We start from the raw sequence: 18,205 nt of genomic DNA, 5'->3' as shown, positions 1-18,205 counted from the left end.
CATCCCCACGCCGCACATCAGCTTCTCCTGTCCAGTCCCTGTTCCTCCATCTGCACTGGCGGTACCAGGCCGCACATGCAGGGGACTGAGGCCGGGCAATCGTGACTGTGCCTGCCTTAGGTTGTCCCAAAGTTAGGAGGAGGGATCTTACCCGTCATGGGCTATCCAGCCTTCCATACCCGCCTGTTATAGTCAGAAGGTGTGCCAGGTAATCGTGACTGGGCCTGCCTTAGGTTGTCCCAGGTTTTAGAGGGATCTTACCCGTCCTTAGCTCTCCAGCCTTCCATACCCACGTGGGAAGCGTGTCACAAGTACCTCCCAGACGGCCCTTCGGCCGCTGGGGAGTCTCGAGCGTCTCTTTTTTTTTCTATATGACCCTCTGCATAATCAAGAAGCCATAGCCTACAGCATCATTATTGGGGTGCTGCAAGGGATTTCTGCAGTGGGAATGCTGGGGGCAGTACCACCTAGAACCTTAGTGCAATATATAGGTCTGGTTATTCCAAATGAAAAACTCCACATTGTCAAGACAACCCGAAAACGGTGTTTTAGGCAACTGTGGGTGTGGTTTCATAGTCCTGTGTCGCGTTAAAACATGCTTCTTGATACATTACTTGTTTCATACATGCCATACCTTTATCCGATGTGTCGCATCCGCTTAGGTCATAAGTAGGATTGGTTTGTGGGCTAAACCATTCCCCTTGAGGTCTCACAAAATAATAAGCATTAGTTGCAATTACAGGCAAAACATGATATCTGCAAACTAATAAGGGTTCAGTTACAGTCATTTGCAACCACATTATGTGACCACCCTTAGGAACCTTTCTTTCTGTAATTTCATGTTAAGTATCTGTATATTACACACAGTCATATTCAATGCATAAAAACGGCATTTCCGATTGGATCGGCTCCCCTATATATGGAGCAGGGGGAAGTGATGTCTACCCTGCAGCCTCCCTCTGGCAGGACACGTCCCCAGTCGCCAGAAACCGCAATGAGCTCCCCAGAGAGTCGGTATCGCCAGAAACGGCAATGGACTCCCCAGAGAGTCGACGTTCTTCCTCCACCATAGCACAGAGGATGGTGGCCCAGGATCCGACACCACCTTCGATGCGGAGGAACGCAGTACCGCTGCGATCTTCCCGCAGGTGTTCCAATCCACCGTCTCCACATCAATCACCAGGCTGAAAAAGAAAACAGAACAAAACGCTTCGGAATGGACAAAGATTGGGCGCTCCGACGTTTGTCCATTCCGATGATCTATTCCACTGAATAGATATCTTTTGGCAATCGTCCAATTAAAAGGGGGAGTTGAACCTACACCCCATTCACATTCCCTTGCTAAATGTTGTGCAATTTTATCGCCGGATTTCACAATGAACGGTTCAGGGGTCAAATTGTACATTACAACCCCCAATTTTCCCAGAAAATCGGCATCGATGACTCCCGCAAGTATGGTTACCCTTTTTAAGTGACAATCCAGACCTAGGTAAAATGTGCCCGTAGTGTCCCTTGGGACATCTAAGTCCTAGTCCAGTTGAAACTACCTTAGGTATCGCGGGAATTAAAGTGCTCGTTTCAATGGCTAACATCGAAAAGTCGAAATCGTAGTCAAACTCGTTATAATTGTCACGTGACGACAAAATCTAGAATTGTCTATTAGCCACTGAAGTCACAGCCGAACAAAGACAGCCAAATTCCATCAGCATGTGATCCAAAAGCCATAAGCCTAGACAATATTTAGTATCCTCAATTCCTTAAGAACAAATTTTAAATTCAAATTACCAATAAAGCAACTCATGTCAAATTCAATTCATGACAGTGAGTGTACATTATTAACCCTTAAGTTGCCAATACCACACTTCAATTGTTACAGCTTCAATTAAATTCAAATTACCAATAAGGCAACTCATGTCAAATTCAAGTTATCAATAAAGCAATTCATGACAGTGAGTGTACATTATTAACCCTTAAGTTGCCAATACCACACTTCAATTGTTACAGAATAATCACTTTATCACTGTACCCATTAACATAATTTGTCAATACTATCAATAATCCTGGTTGTTTTGAGCTTCTGGGCGGGAACTGGAATCCGTCATCTGTTGATCAAGCAGATGCTGGCATGCACACTCCTCACCTCAGGCATTTTTATCAAATGTCTAAACCAATGTCTAAATCCACGAGCTCGTTGATAATTAAATTAATTATCCTTAACATTTCATAAGTTTCAATTGAGCTCAACAATCTATTCTCATCTCTAATGAAATTCCATTTCATTTTTGTTTTACCTGTTTTCCCAATTTGTTTCTCAATTTTATCCTAAATAATATAAGGGAATGGCTGGAATATTCCCAGCTGCAATTACAACCTCCCCTTATATGGAATATTCCCAGCTGCAATTACAACCTCCCCTTATAATCAATTTGGGCAAAAACCCAGCAGATGCCATCGAGGACCCCATAAAATGTTTTACGAAATCTATTTTACGAAATTTCGGGATCACACTTTTATGGAAGATGAAAGAAATTTCGTAACAGGTTCGCAGTGAGTAGAATAACAGGCACACTTTTGCTTAAGAGACAATGTTTATTGAATAGAAATTGCAAATAAATGAATGAATGAAGCTTAATTGATTACAATCCCACAAAAGCAAGCAGAAACAAAATCAAGAATAACTACAACGCTCGGTCTGAATTGTCAAAAAACCCTTACGAAGTAGTTAAAAACACGTCAACACACATAACAATGGCGCTAGATAATTAGTTGTCGAAGCTAAAATATCCTCGCACCAAAGCGCAATGAGTTCCTTTATGATATTGAAATCAAGCTCTTACCTGTCGAACAATGATGGAATAAGGAAGGAACCCACGGTGCTTTAGTACACAGTTGTACTTTTATACATAGCCTAAATGCATTCTTATGGAATCAGTGACTGTGCTTTAGTACACAGTCGTACTTTGTTATATATATACTTTGTTATATATATGTGTATTAAATAATGATGGAACCAGTGCGGGTCACAAAAAGGTCACAGGTGTTTTTCTCCAACATTCCACCCTTTGACCCGGATTGGGTTCATCATTAACTCCCTAATTAATCAATCCCTCAATATATTGTTCCCAATTATCAAATATCCATTGAAACCATGGCACATAAACCAATGGTGATCTTCTAGAACACAACGCACTACAGCGGTCAACATTTCAATGCGTGTATCAAAACGTGTCAGACGACGAGTATATCCACACCCTATACATCTAACATAGTCGAAAACATGTCCTGGCTCTTCTGGGTGCAAAGTCAATTCACATATGTACCGATTGTACCAAGAATTTGTTGTTTTAACCCTTATTCTCATTGATAGGCTAAAGTATACATTTTATTAGTTAACGACCGCTTTACCTTTCGGACATAGCAAAAAACACATACATTCAAAACAGAGAGTATACTCAATACAATGATTAATATAAACATCGGAGGTACAAAATATTGTCTTGCTGTCATAGACATCCCAGTAAATATATCCCACCAATGATGAGCAGACTCCTGCTCAATTTCCTTGGCTGCATGTACCACTTCATTTTGAGCTATCAATGGTGACTTCTCCATCAATCGTGTTAGAGATGCCTAACACGGTTCCGGTGCCACCCAAAAGGGTGTCATACCAAGCACGCTTTTGCCGTGCCGCACAAGTGGGAAAAGGGGGAAACAAAACCCTCCATCCATCCATTATCTTCCGCTTGTTCCGGGGTCGGGTCGCGGGGGCAGCAGCTTTAACAGGGAAGCCCAGACTTCCCTCTCCCCAGCCACTTCAACCAGCTCCTCCGGCGGGATCCCAAGGCGTTCCCAGGCCAGCCGAGAGACATAGTCTCTCCAGCGTGTCCTGGGTCGTCCCCGGGGCCTCCCGCCGGTGGGACATGCCCGGAACACCTCTCCAGGGAGGCGTCCGGGAGGCATCCGAACCAGATGCCCGAGCCACCTCAGCTGGCTCCTCTCTACGCGGAGGAGTAGCGGCTCGACGCCGAGTCCCTCCCGGATGACCGAGCTTCTCACCCTATCTCTAAGGGAGAGCCCGGACACCCTGCGGAGGAAACTCATTTCGGCCGCTTGTATCCGGGATCTTGTTCTTTCGGTCACGACCCAAAGCTCGTGACCATAGGTGAGGGCAGGAACGTAGATCGACTGGTAAATCGAGAGCTTTGCCTTTCGGCTCAGCTCCTTCTTCACCACTACGGACCGGTGCAGCGTCCGCATTACTGCAGACGCCGCACCGATTCGCCTGTCGATCTCCCGCTCCCTCCTACCGTCACTCGTGAACAAGACCCCAAGATACTTGAACTCCTCCACTTGGGGCAGGATCTCATCCCCGACCCGGAGAGGGCACTCCACCCTTTTCCGACTGAGGACCATGGTCTCGGATTTGGAGGTGCTGATCTTCATCCCAACCGCTTCACACTCAGCTGCGAACCGCTCCAGTGAGAGTTGGAGGTCACGGCTTGATGAAGCCAACAGCACTAAATCATCTGCAAAAAGCAGAGATTCAATGCTGAGGTCACCAAACCGGACCCCCTCAACGCTTCGGCTGCGCCTAGAAATTCTGTCCATAAAAGTTATGAACAAAATCGGTGACAAAGGGCAGCCTTGGCGGAGTCCAACCCTCACTGGGAACGAATTCGACTTACTGCCGGCAATGCGGACCAGACTCTGACACCGGTCGTACAGGGACCGAACAGCCCTTACCAAGGGGCTCGGTACCCCGTACTCCCGGAGCACCCTCCACAGGATTCCCCTAGGCACACGGTCGAACGCCTTCTCCAAATCCACAAAACACATGTAGACTGGTTGGGCGAACTCCCATGCACCCTCGAGGACCCTGCTGAGGGTGTAGAGCTGGTCCACTGTTCCACGGCCGGGACGAAAACCACACTGCTCCTCCTGAATCCGAGATTCGACTTCCCGACGGACCCTCCTCTCCAGCACCCCTGAATAGACTTTACCGGGGAGGCTGAGGAGTGTGATTCCTCTATAATTGGAACACACCCTCCGGTCCCCCTTTTTAAAAAGGGGGACCACCACCCCGGTCTGCCAATCCAGAGGCACTGTCCCCGATGTCCACGCGATGTTGTAGAGGCGTGTCAGCCATGACAGCCCTACAACATCCAGAGCCTTTAGGAACTCCGGGCGGATCTCATCCACCCCCGGGGCCTTGCCACCGAGGAGCTTACCAACCGCCTCAGTGACTTCAACCCCAGAGATCGAAGAGCCCACCTCAGAGTCCCCAGACTCTGCTTCCTCAAAGGAAGGCGTGTCGGTGGAATTGAGGAGGGCTTCGAAGTATTCTCTCCACCGACTCACGACGTCCCGAGTCGAGGTCAGCAGTACACCATCTTCACTATACACAGTGTTAATAGTGCACTGCTTTCCTCTCCTCAGACGCCGGATGGTGGACCAGAATTTCCTCGAAGCCACCCGGAAGTCGTTTTCCATGGCCTCACCGAACTCCTCCCATGTCCGAGTTTTTGCCTCGGCGACCGCCGAGGCCGCAGTCCGCTTGGCCAGCCGGTACCTGTCAGCTGCCTCCGGAGTCCCACAGGCCAAAAAGGCCCGATAGGCCTCCTTCTTCAGCTTGACGGCATCCCTTACCGCTGGTGTCCACCAGCGGGTTCGGGGATTGCCGCCACGACAGGCACCAACCACCTTACGGCCACAGCTCTGATCGGCCGCCTCAACAATGGAGGTGCGGAACATGGCCCACTCGGACTCAATGTCCCCCACCTCCCCCGGGACAAGGGAGAAGTTCTGCCGGAGGTGGGTGTTGAAACTCTTTCTGACAGGGGATTCTGCCAGACGTTCCCAGCAGACCCTCACAATACGTTTGGGCCTGCCAGGTCTGGCCAGCATCTTCTCCCGCCATCGGAGCCAACACACCACCAGGTGGTGATCGGTTGACAGCTCCGCCCCTCTCTTCACCCGAGTGTCCAAAACATGCGGCCGCAAGTCCGATGACACGATTACGAAGTCGATCATCGAACTGCGGCCTAGGGTGTCCTGGTGCCAAGTGCACATATGGACACCCCTATGTTTGAACATGGTGTTTGTTATAGACAAACCGTGACGAGCACAGAAGTCCAATAACAGAACACCACTCGGGTTCTGATCGGGGGGGCCGTTCCTCCCAATCACGCCCCTCCAGGTCTCACTGTCATTGCCCACGTGAGCGTTGAAGTCCCCCAGTAGAACGAGGGAGTCCCCAGAGGGGGTGCTCTCTAGCACACCCTCCAAGGACTCCAAAAAGGGTGGGTATTCTGAACTGCTGTTCGGTGCATAAGCACAAACAACAGTTAGAACCCGTCCCCCCACCCGAAGGCGGAGGGAGGCTACCCTCTCGTCTACCGGGGTAAACCCCAACGTACAAGCGCCAAGCCGGGGGGCAATAAGTATGCCCACACCTGCCCGGCGCCTCTCACCATGGGCAACTCCAGAGTGGAAGAGAGTCCAACCCCTCTCGAGAGGATTGGTACCAGAACCCAAGCTGTGTGTGGAGGAGAGTCCGACTATATCTAGTCGGAACTTCTCTGCCTCACACACCAGCTCAGGCTCCTTCCCTGCCAGAGAGGTGACATTCCATGTCCCAAGAGTTAGCTTCAGCAGCTGGGGGTCGGACCGCCAAGGCCCCCGCCTTTGGCTGCCGCCCAACTCCCTACGCACACGACCCCTTTGGCCCCTCCCACAGGTGGTGAGCCCATGGGAAGGGGGAAACAAAACGATCCAATGAATCTCCGTGTGCGTTTTCTCCAAAGCAAGATACGTGCAAGAGGGCAAAATTGGGGCCAGGTTGGTGTACCTGGGGACAAAGGAGGCAAATGAGGGGGCAAGGGAGCCAGAAGGGGGATCCAGAGGACCAGGAGCAACGAAAACTGGCCACGTCATCCATGCGATTCCTCGCAGATCCGTGCTGTTGGAAAGCCATAGATCAGCAGTGACCCTGGCTGTCCATTTGGTGCCATTGAAGTGGGAATGGCACGTATCGTTGGGAAGCCATATGCAGGCAGGCGTCTCAGACGTGACCGTGATGAAGCATCCCGCGACCACCATGAGGCCCCTGCGAACTCTTTCCGGATTGTCGGCTCCTGTATCACAGGGATCTCCAGCAGGGCAGATACGCCTTCCCTCAGATATCGGGCAGGGTGAAGTGATGCTGAAGTCGATGAAGCACACTTCGTGGCCAGGACACCCTGCAATCCAGCTACCGTGACACGGCTGCTTGATTATCTTTTGAGGCTGCGCCGGACTCCCCGAGGAGCCGACGCTCGTCATCCACCATGCAGAAAGAACACAGAGGATGGTGGTCCATGATCCGACACCACCATCGGCGCGGAGGAACATAGCGATGCTGTGGTTGCGATCCTCCAGTAGCAGGTGTTCTGCTCAATCACTTCCACATCCCATCATTCGTCAAGCTAGAAGAAGAAAAAGAGATTTCAAACGCTTCGGACCAGACACAGTTTTGTATCAATTTTCCCGCAGGTAGCATTTTTGTATGGGAACATTCGCCCATTTAGTTTCGACCCCATGTTGCAAATAGGGGCCACCGAAGGGCTGCACTCCTCATGTTGAAAAACATCTACTTTTTTCCGATATTGCGCAATAAACGATCAGCCATATACGCAATAAACGGTCACCTATTCACACACGATCCCACACAACAAGTCATAATCAGTTACGCGACAATAACTACCTTTATCCACACGTAATAAACAGGTCAGCTATTTACGCCTGAGCCTCGCAAAAAAGAATCATGACGCAACGCAGCCTCACATTCAGTCTCACAACAACAACCATCTCCAATGACTTATCATACAAGACAGCACAGTTTCAAATACAAATAAAAGTTATCATATATTCTACCAGTAGAAATCAAAGTCGTAGAAATCAAAGTCGTAGAAATCAAAGTCGTAGAAATCAAAGTCGTAGAAATCAAAGTCGTACAAATCAAAGTCGTACAAATCAAAGTCGTACAAATCAAAGTCATACAAATCAAAGTCGTCATATATTCTACCAGTACAAATCAAAGCCATACAAATCAAAGTCGTACAAATCAAAGTCGTACAAATCAAAGTCGTCATATATTCTACCAGTACAAATCAAAGTCGTCATACATTGTACCAGTGGCTCACACCAGACCAAACATAAAAACATACAATCGGACGTCGTGTGTAGTACAATCCCCTAACGAATCCACGTATCGGGACGATTACCGCTTCCGCACAAACACGACGCAATTCCATTCCACGGTTCTTTTTCCCAATCAGGAGTTACGACAGCCCCGTCGGTCGACTCCTCAGCTTCTTTCACATTACACTTCCACAATTTCTTAAAAATCGCTATTCTGTTACGTCTCACTCAGTATTACTTTAAACAACACCACCCAATTTTACTCAAATTAATCAGTCAATTGACTAAATAAAATTCCCAGTATTACTTGATCACAATGACCAATTCCAATCAATAGTCAATTTATCAAAATACTATTGATCCTGCCGACAACGCCAAAATGTTTTACGAAATCTATTTTACGAAATTTCGGGATCACACTTTTATGGAAGATGAAAGAAATTTCGTAACAGGTTCGCAGTGAGTAGAATAACAGGCACACTTTTGCTTAATAGACAATGTTTATTGAATAGAAATTGCAAATAAATGAATGAATGAAGCTTAATTGATTACAATCCCACAAAAGCAAGCAGAAACAAAATCAAGAATAACTACAACGCTCGGTCTGAATTGTCAAAAAACCCTTACGAAGTAGTTAAAAACACGTCAACACACATAGCAATGGCGCTAGATAATTAGTTGTCGAAGCTAAAATATCCTCGCACCAAAGCGCAATGAGTTCCTTTATGATATTGAAATCAAGCTCTTACCTGTCGACAATGAACGGAGGGCCACACAACGTTCCTGGTTTGAGCAATTAAGGAGCTCCGGCCGAGCGACTACGCGTGAAATCCTCTGACCGACCCTAAAGTGTGGCGCGGGATTAAGCTCTTTATAGGCATATGTCACATGAGAACAGCGGGGCCAACCCCTGATCTCAGGAGACACCCTGCCTGTCCAATCATGGTTAGGCTCTTTATTGTCGTGTCCGATCATGGTTAGGCTCTTTATTGTCGAAGGCAGTTGTTGTATTCTCAAAGGAAGGAACTCACTGTACTTTAGTACATAGTTGTACTTTTATACATAATGATTACATAGCTACACAGCTGTTTTTTTACACATAGCCCAAAGGCACTTTGTTATATATACTTTGTTATATATATGTTTTTAATAATGATGGGACCAGTGCGGGTCACAAAAAGGTCACAGGTGTTTTTCTCCATACACCCTCTGAATCGAATCGAATCGTGGCCCTCTAAATCATAATCGAATCGAATCGTGAGGCCAGTGCCGATGCACACCTCTATTAGATGGTGCCTCCTTCTCCTTGACGCTGTACCCAACTTACATGATTTCAACTTTCTCACCCGCTATTTAGCTTCCAGTCGTTTTTTTTGTTTTTTTCCCTTTTTTCCTATAATGTTGAATTTTGTTTTGTCATGCATGCTTTTATTTTGCCGTAGGAAGCGTAGAACAGGTTGTATTACCGCACGCGAGTAAAAATGCATGTACACACGAAGAACGTATTTGTCCACACAAAGAAAAGCGCTTTTTCTCCCACAAAGAAGTCAAAGCTGAGTGAGAGAGAGAGAGGGGGGGGAAATATTACAGCTGACGAGTGAGAAAGAACACAGCTGCCGAGTGAGAAAGAGTGGGGAGAGATTACAGCTGCAAACCTGTGCGCACATCTGTTGCGTGGGAAGCATCCACAGAGGCAACCCCTGTATATAACACATTTTGTACTCTTGATTGCACGTTTTCACTAGTGGTCGAATACTTGGCGCAAACTGATGTGATTGTTTTTGATGATGTGTGGAACCGATACATGCTAATTGTTTGTAGAGGTGTGCAAAATTTCCGATTCTTAGATTATTCGCGATTCGGCCGTGGAAGATTCGAGAACGATTCACAAACATCCAAATTCCGATTATTGAAATATGCAAAGTAAAGCGGAAGTACACAACACTCAGCGCGCCGCGCGGTCTTCGGGAGGAACGGAGCGAGAGTAGCTAAACATCATGCTTCCCATTACCCGGCCCCTCGGGTAATGCCAATGCTCAACTCACGGCTCTAGCTCAACTCATGCAACGAGATAAAAAAAAAAAACACAACAACATACCTGACTGCTGCCGAAAAGCTGCTACAAGTACAGCTACATAATGTTACGGTAGATATCATTTATATAGGACTAGATGCAATATAGATTTGGTAGTGTTTGCAACACATCTACAAAAAGCTAGATGCAGGCGTTATAAACGGCCGCCATCTTAAAGCAGTACACTTCCCTGCAAGGCTGTTGTAGCGAACCTTCCAAGCAAACCAAATTAACTTTTTATCTAAAATACTCCTAAATCGGTAAATTGACTTAATCTATCTTTAAAATAGTTTTAAAACTTTCACATGTCGAAAGTAGACAAAAGGGAAATTATGGAATAACGGGAGCAATTTTAACAAATTAAACGGTTGAATCACAACATTGAATTATTTGAATGTAGTTTAAAGCTGCTGATACAGAATGGGGACTGGAGTTTTTTATTTAATGTTATTTTTTAATATTTGTTTACTGCTATATGTTAATTTGATACTGAAATAGTAGTGTGGTTTAGCCTGAGAGTATTTTTGAACAATTTTGGAACTAATGTACAAAACATTAAAAAAAAAAAAAAAGCAGGGGGGTGCATCAATAATCGTTTTATAATCGAATCGGAGCCTCTAAATCGTAATCGTAATCGAATCGTTAGGTGCCCAAAGATTCCCAGCTCTAGTTGTTTGTGTAAATTGTTATTGCTGTATCAGCAGTTAGTTATAAACACAACTTTGAATTGCTGTTATCGAAGATGAAACTGATTGAATTTCATTTTTATTTTAGTTTCATTCGACAAGTGTTGATGTCATGAGCAGCTGAATATAGTCAGTAAACCACACAGATATCTGACATCAATTTGGAGTTGTGTTGTTTTCGTCAACGATGACTATAACGAAAATATTTCATCGACGAACAATTCTTTTCATGACGATAACGAGCTAAAAACGTCTTGGGAGACTAAAGCAATGACGCGAATGCCAGTTTTTGTCTGACGAGAACGAGACAAAAATGCGCCATAGTTTCCGTCACATGTTCACTAAGTGGGACATTGTAATGTGTAGTTAGCCTGCATCATAGCAGTGTCCGGTTGTATCACTCATGTGACGTGTTGCGCCACCCAACTAACCTACTAGTGTCCTCTCCAGTCTCCCCATTACTTGTTTTGAGACGTAGATGGTAAGCTTTGTCTTCTTATCATAGCAAGAGAGAATATGTGATGTTGTTTTGGCCTTTAAAGGTCTGTGCTGAGTGATCGTCACACACTAAATTTAACTCATAGCGTTAGAATACCATCCACATTCGTGTTACCATTAGGCTATTACTAATGGCGAGCGTTCTCCTAAACTCTCGGACAACGTTTTTGACATGCAGTTCATGGCATCCAGTTGGGTATACTTAATTGAAAATAATGCACTGGTTTCCTGCTGAGTGTGTAGATGCTTGCAGATGGTACAATGTGTGCTCGTCTGTCAATGTTCGCTCAAAATGGTTGGAAACGTTTTTTAATTTTTGGAGTGATACTTTCGAAATTTACAGACAAAAATATTAAGTAACCATCGATTAAAACTAGACAAAATTGGTTTGAGTTTTCGTCAGCAAAAACTAAATGAAGACCAATTTGAAATGATTAAAATATGACTAAGAGTGATAAGTATTATCGTTCAAAAGACCATGACAAAAATTAAAAGGGCTGCCAAAAACAACACTGTTTCGGAGTTTAGCTCGCTGTCTAGCTAGGACTTAGCTTCATCTTAGCAAGGTCTGTACAAGGACATATAATGTTTTTGGATAGTTATTTTGACATTTATCGGGTATTTAGGGGTACTTAAAGTGCCTGTGACACGAAAAAGCATGTTTATTTCATAATACACGCGGTATTTTATGCTCCTGAATGATATGGACCGCTTGGATGTGTGTGGAAGCGATCGCTATATTTATTTAGTTTTTTGAATCCCGCGCCAGGAAAATGAGTGACTTCCGGCTTCGGTCTTGCATTGAGGAGGAGGGCGCTGTGACGTGTACGGTAGAAGACGTCCTCTTCACTATACAGCGTACTGTTGTGTATGGGGACGAAGGATTCAGCTGATTTTGCGGATTAATATGTTTATTTTTCGCATCACGCCAGCCAAACGGCTGCAGAAAAATAATTCTGTATGAGGGGAGGCGTATGCGCCTTTTTGGAGTTTCAAAAGGTTCCCATTCACCGTGGATATTTACTGTGGGACCATTGGACTTACGAGGAAGTGAGTAAACATTTTTTTTAATATTATGTCAAATACGAATACAGCGATTACAAAGTAAACACTACAAACTTCCTTTAAATGAAGGACTACTTACGTTTGATCATTGATAGGCATGTAAAAAGCTGTCCTAATGCTCATTAGCAGCAGCACGTTAGCGGCAAAATAACTCCAGCCACCCTCCTCCGGGGAACGAACTGTAAATTGCTCTCCACCGGGCGGTTTGCCGATCCGCGACGACAATAGACAACCGGGTCGTCATGTCAAATAATCCAGGATAGTTATGTGTGATTTTCCGCTTCGAAGACTTTGAAACATCACTCGGTTCGGGTTAGCATGTTGGCTAGCTGTCCCGCCTTCTGGTTTGTTTACATTCTCCAAAGCCGGGGAAGGGAAATGACATATGTTCGATTTAGGTGTCATAAAATATAGTTCGGGAGGTGCGACAGTAAAGGTGAAGTTGACAGTTTTGACCATTATGGAGTCATTTTGCCATGTCGTCCTGAATAAATGCATTTTTATTATTTCATATTCCATTCAGCACAAGACTGTTATTTGTCATGACCATGCCATTTATTTGGCAATTGGGGAAAATACTTGGATAAAAAGAATATCCTGTAAAAATATTGAAGTAAAGAGACAGAAACAATGACATTTTGCCGCTCTCTTCGTCGTGTTTTCCTCGTTCTGAATAATTCCCCCTCAATGGGCTGAATAGTAAAATCGATGAGCCCAGTCTACCGCTGACGTCATCCACCTGTTGGGGACGCTAAAGCCCTATAATGGTAGGCGTGGCTAACCGGCAGATTAAAAGGCTAATTTCTCGTCATCTGTGCTTTGCTAAATTGTTGTATGTAGTCGAATTGTCTCAAAATATGATTCTAATTCACATAATAATGCCGTTTAAGACTTTTTTTCTCGTGTCGTATGCTCTTTAAAGGGTTAATTCCTACTTATGCGGAAATTTGCGTACGTCACCTTTGAAGGAAAGGAACTCGTTCGTAACCCTGGACTACCTGTATCTGGAGTTTAAAGTGCATCTCCAGTGGCATTTCCCCCTCTAAACTTTTGTTATACATCTGAATAACTAGTTTTCAATATTGTGAAATAAAGACTCACGTGAAACTAATCTGGCATCACGGAAAACTTGCAGCGTCACTTGAAGTGAATAGCTGAATGCAAAGCCATAACGGATTCTTAATGCGGCATGTCACTCGGATTGGGGAATTGGTGGATATTTCTTGGAATACATCGGACTTTTCGGAAGATATTCGTCTCGGGGACGGTGACAGACACCGAGGGTGCTGTGCAGCAAAAGGAGCTTGCAGACGAACCCTGTCAGTTTGACAGTCGAGATGCAGTCTCACTCGCTGCCTACAGGATTTAGATCTGGTTTCACTAAATCCAGACCTCGGTGCCACTTTTCCTGTCGTGTTTTCCATGTCCCTCTCCCCTAACACACCTGAATCAAATGATTATGTCACCAGCAACCTCTCCAGAAGCCTGATAATGATCCTGATTATTTTGATTCAGGTGTGTTGGAGGAGGGAGACATGGAAAACACGACAGGAAAAGTGGCACCGAGGTCCGGATTTCGTGAACCCTGATTTAGATTATCAGTAAGTAAAGAATTATTGCATGTGGTTTGAAGACAGGGCAAGGTGAACTTATTCATATTGCACAATGCAACATAAGAGTTACAAGACACAGTTAAAAATAAAGGATAGATCCGGTAAGTAAAGACAAAAAGCACAACTCAATTATTGCCTATTTGAAGGTTCATGGTAGACAGGACTATGTTGTTTTTAGTATGGCGCTAGATCAGTCTCATAATGAAGACACACACATGCACACATTGATACCCACGTATTGTGATATTTATAAACACATCGGACACGAAACACGCATTTGGCATTTCTAAACACATAGGACACGAAACACACACACATTGTACGATTCGTAAACACATATCACACGAAACACATGCATTGTGCGATTTGTAAACACACATCACACGAAACGCACACTCATTCATCAAATGTGTGTGTGGATTGTCTTACCCGCATTTATAAACGGCTTTTAATATATGTATGGTCTATCTATCGCTCTGCATTGTTGGGCTCTAGTGACAAAGCATAGCAGTTCCTCTGTGAATGGTTTCTATTTTAATGGTTCATGATTACTTATAACTCAAAATTACTTTGTCTGTCAACATGCCTGTTATTCTCAGCCGACAGCATTCAAAGGGCAACATGATTCTCCCACGACCGTCATGCACATGCCAAGCCCACTTGGTTTGGGATCGACCACGAATTGGTGAACTTAATGACAAGGTTCGCACAGAGAGCTACATCAATGCACTGCGCAATGTAAGTGAACTGAACGGTCTTGTATGGTATGTTATGTTAATTGCTGTACTAAAATGTTACATTCTTCCATTAGTCTTTCCATCTCTCACTTTATTGGCGCTCGGGTTGTGGAGACCGGTGCTTCAGCGGGAAGGCCAGATTTCCCGCTCTCCAGGTTCTTTGTCCAGCTCTTTCAGGGGAATCTTGAGTGATTTAAAGCCCATCCTGGAGACAGTCTCCCCAGTGTGTCTTGTAGCCCCCTCCAGTGGGACAGCTTTGAGGGCATCCTAATCAGATGTCTGGGCCACCTTATCTAGCTCGTTTGAATGGGGAGGAACTGTGGCTCTACCCCAAGCGCCTACCAGATTACCAAACTTCTTACCCTATCTTTAAGGGAGAGCCCAGACGCAGACGAGGGAAACTCATTTCGTCCCCTTGTGTCAGGGATTTTGTTATTTCGGTCATGACAAATGGCCCGTGACCATAGGTGAAAATAGACCTGTAAACACAGAGCTTTGCCTTTTGGCTCAGCTTCATTACCACAACGGAGTTCAGACACCGCATCTTTCCAACTTGATCTCCCGCTCCATTTTTCCCCTGCTTGTGAACAAGAACCCAATACACTTAAGCTCTCTCTTTTGGGGAAGGACCTAATTTCCGATCTCGAGGGGGTATTTTCCTTTTTCTGGTTAAATGGCACGGTGTTAGATTTGGAGGTCCCCATCAGCTAGGGTTGGGAATCTCTGGCATGAAGCCGATTCGATATGTATCTTGATACACTGTGAATTTTAACAAGTGTACTTAAAGAAATTTGGGAAACAGATTACCTTGGGAAAAGTAAGTAAACAAACTTATTGTGTTAAGTAGTGTGAAAGTATTAAATTTAAGTGAGTGGTACCTTTTTTGAAGTTGTGAGAACTTAATGTATTTTAGTCAAATTCAAATCAAGTTGTTACAACTTAGTTGAGTCAAATTAACTTAATATATTCCGCCAAAATAAGAGGGCATCACTTGAAATTTGTATTACACTTTACTTGAAGTATCTTAGCGTAATCCACATCAGTAAATGTTACGTGCCAAAGATGGCTCGCGAAAGGCGTAACATAAAACAAGCCACACAACTGTACTGTACAAGTGGACACATTTATTTACACAATAATCAAACTCGCAATGAATATGTACAAAATGACGAGGAAGCGTGACTTCAGGGTACGCCCAGGCCAAAACAACAAACAAAAGGAGCTACACTTAAACCCCACCCGCTAACTAAACCCTGATCATGTAAAAGGAACAAAGAAAAGACAGTGTCTAACCTAACTTCCTACTCTATACAAAACAGGAGAAAACGGGTTGAACAGAAATGGCGACTTACCCTTACTTGCTTCAGTGCTCTTATTTACAGTGGTGAACAAAAACGATCCAATAACGAATAAACACAAAAGACCTCACCGAAAAAGCGGGAGTGTATCAAACTAGCGATCAAAATGCAAACGAGCGTGAATGGCGAGCAAACAGCTAGCGAGGAGGAACGCGACAGAATGCTGCCAAATTGCGACCTCATACAACGTTGACAGCGGCAGGTTTAAGAAGCTTGGCGCCTTTTCCCGTGGCCAATCAACGGTGGTGACGTCGTCGGTCCGTCCTGCGTTGATCAGCTGTCGTCACAGTGGGAGGGGAAGCAGGCAGCTGGTGGAGGCGACGATCAGCTGACTGGAAGAATCTCAGAAAATTAGCCATTAAACGGCCAGGGGCCGTCACACCCCCCACCTTAAAAACAAACCTTTACCCTTTTATAACTGAAATAGTCAGCGGTCGCGGGTTCGACCCCACGTATACTTCCAAATTTTGGAGGGCAAATAACGATAGGGTCTTTTGGTCGAGTGGGCGCGCACATTAGCGTTAGCAGGATTTCGTGGCCCCACAGAGTCCCACTCCACGTCACCAACTACGACCTGGTTTTCTAAATTTGGCAAACTGTCAGGCCTCGTCAGGGCAGCAACCATTTTTACACACGAATTTTTATTTTGTTCACGTTGCTGAGCCCTGATCAACCTAGCATGGCCCCCGTCGAATTTCAATTCAGCTACAGGTGGTAGCAGCCTATCTACTTTTTTGTCAGTCACTGTAGGTGTAGTTGGTGACAGCACTGACTCGCACACACAGTCATCATTTACATCTGAATTTGGGAAAACTTCCCCCTACTAAATCATTACCCAAAATAAGCTGAACCCCATCAACAGGTAACTTTTTACGAACAGCGACTTTTACAGGGCCAACAACTAGTGGGCAATTCAAATATAACTTGTGCAATGTCGCCCGAAATGGAATCATTCCAACTCCCACAACTAAAGTGCCTGTTTTGCACGACGAGACAGCCGAAAAAGGTAACACAGAGGCTAAAACGAAGGACTGGCTTGCACCAGTGTCACGCAGAATTTTTACCGGCACCGAGTTACTGCCATCAGCTAATAGTGATACTTGGCCTTCAAAGGTGAATGGCCTATACGACTCCCTAATCTTATCAATATTAACCCCCTCTGCTGCTAGCTTGGATGGTGCAGAGGTTTGTTGGACACAACCCATGGTTTTGGGCGGACTAGGGGTCCGCCGTTGCTCTTTCCTTTTGAGGACGGGGCAGGCAGCAATTCTATGACCCCTTAAGTGACAGTAAAAACACTCCCCATTAAAATGAGATAATGAACTAGGCCGCGACGACCCACTAGGCGGCACTTTTTGTCTTTTTAAAGTGGAGTTAACAGAGACTATCGTGGCGATCAGCAGACCACACACCCCTATGCGTTAACACGAACTCATCTGCCATAACGGCAGCCTTCGACACGGAATCTACCTTTTGTTCATTTAAATACATAACAACATTTTCGGACAGACACGATTTGAATTCCTCAAGAAGGACTAATTCGTGCAGCTGCTCAAACGTAAAAACTTTGCTCGCCACAAACCACCGATCCAACAGTACAGCCTTCTCACGAGCGAATTCTACAAAAGTTTGAGTAGGCGTCTTTTTACACTCCCGAAATTTCTGGCGGTATGCTTCAGGTACAAGTTCATACGCTTTCAATATTGCAGCTTTCACAGTGTCATAGTCCATGCACTCGTCCATGGAGAGGCACGAACACACCTCCTGCGCCTTCCCTACTAATTTACATTGGAGCAAAATGCTCCACAAATTTTTCGGCCAAGCGAGAGCTGAGGCGTTAAAATACGAGTCGACCTCACTCTCGCGAAACGTCGGAACCAAAGCAATAAACTTACTTGCGTCAACTGGGTTGGGCTGCATCATGGGTGCATGCGGGGCTAAGGGGGTGGATGTGGATGGGGTCCGCTCCAGCTCCAAGGCCCTGATGCGTAGGTGC

The 18,205-nt window shown here is 45.3% G+C and overlaps 1 protein-coding gene across 7 annotated transcripts in view; it reads left to right on the top strand.

Moving 5' to 3' along the window:
• The window catches only part of prmt7 (protein arginine methyltransferase 7), an 84,100-nt gene that overhangs the window by 49,013 nt on the left and 16,882 nt on the right, over nt 1–18,205 (top strand). For 6 of the 7 annotated variants that reach the window (XM_057836979.1, XM_057836974.1, XM_057836973.1 and 3 more), the window contains 2 exons: nt 14,714–14,852; nt 14,926–15,006. In XM_057836979.1, the coding sequence (XP_057692962.1) occupies nt 14,714–14,852; nt 14,926–15,006 (220 nt within the window). The remainder of the gene's footprint in view (nt 1–14,713; nt 14,853–14,925; nt 15,007–18,205) is intronic. The other variant, XM_057836975.1, reaches the window with a different exon arrangement.

The sequence above is a fragment of the Corythoichthys intestinalis genome, chromosome 5 (assembly GCF_030265065.1).
Source record: "Corythoichthys intestinalis isolate RoL2023-P3 chromosome 5, ASM3026506v1, whole genome shotgun sequence".
In the NCBI taxonomy this organism is placed as follows: domain Eukaryota; kingdom Metazoa; phylum Chordata; class Actinopteri; order Syngnathiformes; family Syngnathidae; genus Corythoichthys; species Corythoichthys intestinalis.
The sequence above is the reverse complement of the archived record's forward strand: the minus strand, read 5'-3'. Positions and strand labels throughout refer to the sequence as shown.